Below are 8,709 nucleotides of genomic sequence, written 5' to 3'. Positions count from 1 at the left end.
CATAAAATTGTAAACAGGATGCCATAATACCCTCACCTCGCTCTAGATTGAACGTCTCTGGATCCCTGAAGTCGCTATCAGGGCATGAGCCGGACGCCGATAAATGTATGTTTTTACGAACCATTCGATAATGTTTTCCCATTTTAGGCCATATTGTGTGCTTCCGTTGTTGAACAAAACTTTCAAAGTGAGCACTATTGTGCATTCCATTATTTTTTGTATTGAAAATGAAATTTTTTTCACCGAGTATTCATGGATTCAATATACCGGATTTTCACTATACATAGATTCTCTTACGCATGAATGATACATACAGGAAAAGTCTACATCACTGATAATATAATTGGCTCATGTGCAGGCTTTCGTCGGATGTTGGCCATAGGTTATCTCGCATGAAAATCCTGCCTCGACCAGTACCCGAGTTGCAAAAGGAGATATCCTTCAGTGCTGGGTTAGAACTCCTAGAAGTACTGCAGTGGTTTTCGAGTGCACAGATACAGGATGTATTTGCAAAGGGATCGTCTTGCGTTTCTGAACATTCTGCTGTCTACTGTAATGAGTAGGCACATTCTGTGGTCGACTGTACTTATTTTAGCAAAGGCCGATGGCCAAACTGCCGCACAGCAACGCTCACCGTCCATTGGTGCCGTTAATCAATGTCTTGCCAGCGTCGTAACCGCGCTGGACGTCATTGGCAATCCTCGTAGCGAAGGCGATATCAGCGTCGATAAGTTTACCCCGCAGCAACAACGAACTTACGAGGAACTTCAGGAACTTGCTGATGTTTTGAGGACTGAAACCAGCGGCACCGAGAAGAAGAAGTCGTCAGTTGTGAATGTGGTAGAAGACCTGATGGCTTATCGGCGGTGCATCGTAGAAGGTGGCGAGTCTGCCCCGCCCCGCGTTGACGCTACTCCAGCGATGGTAAAATATTCAACTATTTTGTAAAATTATTTTCATACGTTCATTTTCATATTACAGGCGTCCTACAGTCCTTTAACTGGTAATAATTTTTAAATAAGATGGGCAGAATTTCATGATCAACTAAATACTAGCAAGGCAGGAACAATTCAATGGCGACATCTTCGAACTTTGATTTCTTTCTCTACTTCTTTATTTTTAAAATGCCGGATCAGTTATACCGCACATGAATACAAATAAAGGTGCAGAAAAAATAATCAGTAAAAATACTGGATTTTAATCAATATATAAATTCAAAATTCAACGAGTAATTTCAAGATGCAAGTTAATAATCACAGCGTGACACAATCTTAAAGTTACTGAAATGGAGTGCCCTAGTCTCCCTGCATAAACTCTTCCGGTGATACTCTAGAATCTACTTTTGTCTCGGCCTCATTGCCAGAGGCCGCAGATGGGTCGGTCAATGAAATACAGATGTTCTTAGTCTTACTGTACTTCTGATATTCAGTCCATCTTCACATGACGTGCTCTGCAAAAACAGAGTACAGTAAGAAGGCAGAACTTACATTAGTGTTAAGAGTAATTCTTATGAACGCTAGTCGGCAACGACTGAGCAATTCATGACGCTTTAGGATTATTCAGAATTCTATCTAGGCGGCAACATGAAAATATTTTGTGAAGGAAAAGTTCAGCTCAGTGTTATACAGTACAAACAGCAAGGTTACGTTACAAAGGAATTTTAAAATAGTAATTGATTCATAAATCCAGTTTGATTAATTGGCACAATCACTTTGATATTGCAGTAAGCCAGAGAATCAGTTGAAAAAACAAACACACGTTATAAATGGGGCAATAACTGTTAATAATTGACAATATATCAAGATCATCCAGGAGAGTTTAACTGGATTCAACGGTGCGGCTTATAGTATTCAGGCCGCGCGTTATGATGAGATAAAAAATCATGTTACAGTAAAAAATGCTTGAACATCCCTGCTCATATTACTGATAAATCAGGTAAAATAACACATGAAAATGATGCAAAGTTATTAGAAAGTGACTAACTCATATTCATGTTATCTGAGAGAAACTTCATGTTAACTGAGAGTCATGAACACCAGAACTCAGTACTCACTGCAGTGAGTGACAGAGAGCGCATTTTCTCGTCGACGAAAACTTGAGGTCACGGACAGACGGACGGACAGACGGACAGACAGACAGACAGACAGACGGACATGGCGAGCACAATAGTGCATTTTTTTCATAAATGAGAAAATGCGCTAAAAATACAGGTCACATATGCTAAGTAATACTGCATATAGCCTGTAGGACAAGTTGAGCTACGGGCCATGCACACTATCAATTTAATGTTGCAAGAAACGATTTCACAGAGTCGTATTGCAGACAGTTACTATGAGTACACTGTTACAACATGAACAAATTAGTAACGATAAAATTACTTACTATTTTAGTATCTCTACGTGTCACATCGTTGTTTGTGTCGGTAACAGGGGACCCATCGACGCTTCTCCAACCGCCAAAAATTTCGAATAACCCGGAACGCGCATGTCCGTGTACGCGGATACTAAAAAATATCAAAACTAAAACTAATAATAATGCTAATGCTGGGATTTATCCCAGCACAACTTTACTCTGTCAAGAGAAAGTAGAATTTTACTAGAACTGTGAAACTATTCTAACTATGACATGGATGATGAATGTAAACAAATATAAAACACTACTCGTCACGAATTAAGTTTAAGTGGAAGAATCTCCCCTCAAAATTATCCTCTTAACTAAATGACCGATCTTTCTGAAGCTTAGAATGCTTGTCTAAATCATTATAAGAAAAACATTTTGCGCCTCTGAATTTTTGGAAAAATTGAAAGAAAACGCGAAATGCTTAGAAAACGGCAAATCTCCTTCAATGTGCGAGCTACAACATCAAGAGACATTCGATTTGTAGACACAATATTTAGCGACTCTTGGAGCCCATTTTCCGTTTTTTTACATGGTTTAGATTATATATTGAAAGAAACTTTTAGGGTGGGGGGGGGAGGGGAGGAAATGGGACAATAAAAAATTAAATAAGAGTCGCACAAAAAAATTAAGTAAAAAATGGAGAAAGGGCTTCAATAGTCGCTAGATATGGTCTTTACGAATCGAATGATATGTCTCTCGATGTTTTAGCTTGAAAATCATAGCAGGAGATTTTCAAAATGCTTTTTCCTAACTTCAACTGTTCAGAGAATCCAAATGAGTAAAATTTATTAAAAAATAAAATGTTCTTTAAAAAATGCTTGATTCTGTAGCCCAAGCTTTTCCATTGCCAATTGATTGTAATGAGGATACCATCTCGCGTCATCAGACCTATTTTTGTCCAGTTTAACGCTATAAAGCTATAAATGTGTTTTTCTGACCTGTTTATTTACATAAAATGGTAATTTTATAAAAATCCAAAACGTCATTACGCATGTATTGCCGTTACGTATTAAGTATTGCATGTACGTATTGCATGCGTATACGTAAGTATTGCATGTACGAGTACATCCATGATATTTGCATTATTGAACGCGTCTTGTTTGCTGCTTCAAAACGAGTGCAAACACACTTCAATAACGCAAATAATGACCTATGAATACCATTTTTTAAATAAATTTTTTTAAATATTGTTATAAGATGGTCTTCTTATAAAAGTTTATAACGGTCTAATGCAAAAACTAAAGCCCCAAACGTACAAAGTTAGTTTCGTTCGACACGTCTTCACCGTACCTACATAATAGGTAAGCCTAAAAACGATTCGATTAACGTGGATAAATATATATAAATGCATATTTAACTGAAGGACTCTTCATAAACAATGGTTAAGAAATGTTTATTTTGTAAAAGTTAAAGACGACTTCACGAAAAAAAACTCTTTCAGATATTTTATTTCTGTTTTTGGCAGTTGCTTTTTAACAGTTCCCCTATAAAAGGAAGTAAAAAACGCAGAATGCGAATTTATTTCGATTTTCAGGAGTGACCCCTTTAAGCGTAGCACAGCTGATGCGCCAATCGCAGCAACAGCAGCTAGAATAGGCAAAGATCGGGCAGGTCTCGCTGCTCCTAACAACGATTCTGTCCAAAACTGAAGGGATCTTTCGAATACTTCACGTCGCACCCGCACTGGAAGTGACAGTAAACTACTGATTCGTTCCTCATAATCAATGCCATTATTCGGAAAATTGTATCAGTATTCAATTCTTCAGCTATACAGAGACCAATAAGGCCAGCAAGGTCACCTCAAGCCTAGGCAGCTTAGTTTCGGCGCATTAAATGTGAATGCATTGGTTAACTAAAGTAATTATTCGAGAATATTTCAACTATGCATATTTTTGATAAAGTTTGCATGTAGGTTTGTCTTAGAGGCGAAATCAAATTTTTAAGACTAGGCAACCGAATTGAGTTGATCAAAATGTTGAATCCAACTCGTAGAAACGAAATAAATGACGATTTTGCTAATTATTCACTTTTCCAGGCGCCGTTCACTCCCGCGCATTGTTCGGAGCGGCCGGAGAAGACATCGGGCGTGTACACCATCTACCCCAGCGGCGCTGCCGTCCAAGTTTACTGCGACCAGACGACGGACGGCGGCGGCTGGACGGTCTTCCTGCGGCGCCAGAAGCAGGAGCCTCAACTCAACTTCAGTCGAACCTTCAAGGAATACGAAGAAGGATTCGGCAGTCCCAGTGGCGAATACTGGCTGGGTAACACTGGGCTCACGTTTACTAACGTTTATTGTGTAATTCGAAGTGTGGAAACATTCTGTATAGACGATCAAATTGCATTTTTTTATAATGTAGATTTCCGCTCTTATTGGAAATTATTAAGATATTCTATCTGAGCGTAACCGGTTCTGAATATTAACCTTAAGATTCTCGTTTCCAGAAATGTAGATACGAGTAGCGCATACATGGATAACTTAGCTGTCAAATTTTATAATACCGACTCCGACTGTTCAGGCTTGGAAAACTTGCATCTCCTGACGACCACGAAAACTCACGAGATGCTGGCTGTGATCGTCCGAGGAGTAAACCGCACCAGCAGCCGCTACCTGGACTTCAAGTGAGTCATGCCCCGTGGTTGTAGCTTAGAGGGAGTGTTGTTGTACAGAGGGAGTGTTGGGGGAAACAGGGAGTGTTGGGGTACAGAGGGAGTGTTGGGGTACAGAGGGAGTGTTGGGGTACAGAGGGAGTGTTGGGGTACAGAGGAAGTGTTGGGGTACAGAGGGAGTATTGGGGTATAGAGGGGTGTTGAGGTACAGAGGGAGTGTTGTGGTACACCACACAAGCACAGAGGGTGTGTTGGGCACAGAGGGAGTGTTGGGGTGCAGAGCGAGTGTTGGGGTACAGGGGGAGTGTTGGGGTACGGAAGGAGTGTCGGGGTACAGAAGAAGTGTTGTGGTACAGAGGGAGTGTTGGGGTACAGAGGGAATTTTTACATTTGTAAATTTCGTTCAAATTTGTAATGACTGAATTTTTGTAGATTCGCATGAATCAGAGTTATACCATCAAGCCTATCAGTTTTAAATACATCAAATGTGAGCTTTACACAGAAAAAATCGTTAAGTTATCCAGACCAATATTCTTCATAGGGCATTATGCGTGTAATTTGATCCACCAGAGTGGAAGGCGGTAAAAATTACACACTGAGGGTCGGCGGCTACGACAACGTAAGCAGCTCTGCGGGCGACCCTCTCACCAACCACGACGGCATGCAGTTCTCGACCATCGATCGTGATCGTTTTCCAGGCGGTGAGATCGAGCAAAGTCAGGTTGTCTTATACTATCTCTCATACTCTCAGACACCAGCGCTACTGCGTGAGTGCAGGCACTGAAAAGACGAGATAGGAACCTAATTGTGAAGGTATCGGGTACTGGTAATGATTGCTAGTGTATTGTGCATTGTGGAGGTATCGGGTACTGGTAATGATCGCTAGTGTATTGTGCATTGTGAAGGTATCAGGTACTGGTAATGATCGCTAGTGTATTGTGCATTGTAAAGGTATCAGGTACTGGTAATGATCGCTAGTGTATTGTGCATTTTGAAGTTCCCAGGTTAAAAAATCCGTGCTTCATATATGGCGAGGTCAACGATGAATTTGCAGGGCACAATTATTCAACCCTTTTTCACTCTATGATTTATATGCAGTTTAATTTAAGAAATAGATATAAATTTATTATTTTAAATGAACATGATCTTCATTTTAAGCTTAAAAAACTCACAACATCAGTGAAGAGAACTCACGAAAAAAGTCTTATTATAACGTCCATGACGCACACATGACGTAAGAGGACGTCAGGATCAGTGTCTGTTTGCCGCATTACATTTCACTGAAGTAAACTGCAGAACATCGTCAAAATATCTGTAGTAAAACTCATCATGATTCAGTGCAAAAAAACTTCATTCAACTTCGTGCCATGAATTTCACTGAGTCGTAACTATAGATAAACCGCCGTGTCTTGACTTGCTCTTTTTCAAAACAAATAAATTCCTAAAAATAAAAGGGTTTATCAATAATAAACGTAGGATTCTATTCTAACTTAAGAATATAACAAAATTTTTTTAACAATTTGTATCGAAGTGACTTTGAATGTCAGTTACTTAACTGTGATGTCCAAGTCGGATTAACTAAATGCATTCTCGATTCTTCAGCCGTAAGCTGTTCAGAGAAGTACGGTGGCGGCGGCTGGTGGTACCACTTCTGCTATGATGCGAACCCTACAGGCGTGTACGGCGGCGACAAACCTGCCGAGGTGACCGGTGGAAAGTTCTTGGCCTGGAATGTTGTCAACCAGACGCAAGTCACTCAACTCGCCCTCATGGTCAGACCAAAGGATTAATATGTACAATATGCTAGATCATGTAGAATATCCTCGAGGACATGCAGGAAGTGCTCTATATGATATGTGAAGTCCTGTAGGGCATGTAGGGTATGCTCTAGGACATGCAGGAAGTCCTGTAGGACATGTAGGGCATGCTCTAAGACAAGCAAAACATGCTCCAGGTCATCTAGGGCATTTTCTGAGACATGTAGGACATGATCTAGGATATCCAGTAAATTCTCTAAGATAGGTCAAACGTGCATTAGGACTGCGGGAAACTCTCTTTAGGTAGAGAAATACATGCCCCGCACACGTAGGACAGGCTTGATCATAGACATATAGGACATTTCTGATATGTTTTAGAATATGCAGGACGTTTAGAACGTTCTTTATGACATGTAGGACATTTAGGACATGCACTAGTACATGCGGGACATTTAGGCCATGCTCTAGGACGTGTAGGATAAGTTTAAGGGCATGCTCTAGGACAGTGGTTCCCAAACTTTTGCAGGCTGGCGCCCCCTTGGCTCCCTAGTGAATTCCTACCGCCCCCCAAAGACACATAATAATCAGAGAATCTGAATAAATACACCAGAAAATACACAAAAGGAATATGAACTAGGAACACTGAACAGGTAAAGCGACCCTGGTCGCGGACAGAGTAAAAGTGGCCGACGGAGATACGTGTCCGTAAATTGCTTACTCCAGTAAGTGTTGCCAAATGGGCATTTCGAAGTACATAATCTCTAAATTAATTAGCTGCGGCTACAAGTTTGATTGAGTGGTTCTATTTTTCAAATTATGAATCCTAAATTGATTAAGTGAAATTGGATCCAAGAATGTAGGGCGCTCAGTGGTCACTCCGCAACCCAGGCTTGGGGTCAGGCTGCTCATTGAAATATTGAGTTTTGGTGACGTCATCGTGACGTCATAGTGACGTAGAAAGGATAGGTCGTCGGAGGTCTCGTGAACGTTATTGCTTGATACTGTAAAATAAATCAATTTTAATTATATATTGTTGAATAATCAGTGCCATCAATGAACACTGCAAGGCATTTTATTGAATTACATCAATTTGGGTTTAAAGGCCCAATGTGGTTGACGCAGTTTGGATGAATTACTTTATCATAAATGAGCAGAAATTGCTTTGAAAGGTTGGAAAATAGCAAGAATATGGGAAGGATTTGATGCTTTGTAAAGTGAGAAGAATAGGTTTGAGATTAGGTTTAACAGTTGCGCAATTTTAGTAGGAAAATGAACTACAATCAAGACACTAAATATTTTCATTTGCCTATCAAACATCCAGCAAAGGAATACTCAAGACAGCATCCCGGATTTCTCCGAGAAATTTTCTACATTGGCGCCAGTATTCACGTCTGTAGACAGAATTCATAAAGAGCTTAAATGCCTGAATGGAAAATGTTAATTGTGCAAAAAGCATTTGGACTTTACTAGAGACAATTCTGAATTAGAATTACAAATATTTAATGGTCAAATGACCGATGACTTTGAATTATTTAAGGGGGGTATAGCCCAAAAATTGGAAAAAATTGCTTTTTGTTTTCTGATCTCATTTGTAGATGTGGAAAAGGTGCGTCTATCGCAGCAAAACAAACCGTATGTATGCGCATGCTTCACTTAGTGCGTGAGGTTGTTTCTAATATGTCAAAAATTAGCATTTTTCCATAATCGGCACAAATATTTCTTGAAAAAATGTTAATTGCAGATTATTGTTTGCGTTAAACTGGACAAAATGAAGTCAAGCGGCGTATGGTGATACCCTCAACGAGTTGCATGTTCGATGCCAGCATTGCCTAATACCATCATCACTTTCATATTGTTCCCGTGCACAAGCATGCTACTGAGTAGTTTAGCCTTTGATCTTTCCTGCTTAGAGATATAAGGGCTATAAGCCAGCAACTCCTGC

General features: G+C 40.0%; 1 protein-coding gene across 1 annotated transcript; it reads left to right on the top strand.

The window, feature by feature from the left end:
- The first annotated feature begins 459 nt into the window (after window positions 1–459).
- Window positions 460–8,047, top strand: LOC108679950 (microfibril-associated glycoprotein 4-like). Its single transcript, XM_018168697.2, has 5 exons — window positions 460–924; window positions 4,436–4,664; window positions 4,920–5,022; window positions 5,581–5,711; window positions 6,613–8,047. The coding sequence occupies exons 1-5, from the start codon at window positions 502–504 to the stop codon at window positions 6,798–6,800; spliced, it is 1,074 nt and encodes a 357-aa protein (XP_018024186.1). The 5' UTR covers window positions 460–501; the 3' UTR covers window positions 6,801–8,047.
- The last annotated feature ends 662 nt before the right edge of the window (window positions 8,048–8,709 follow it).

The sequence above is a fragment of the Hyalella azteca genome, unplaced genomic scaffold (assembly GCF_000764305.2).
Source record: "Hyalella azteca isolate HAZT.00-mixed unplaced genomic scaffold, Hazt_2.0.2 contig4389, whole genome shotgun sequence".
NCBI classification, from domain to species: Eukaryota; Metazoa; Arthropoda; class Malacostraca; order Amphipoda; family Hyalellidae; genus Hyalella; species Hyalella azteca.
This window is presented reverse-complemented; position numbering and strand designations above follow the sequence as displayed.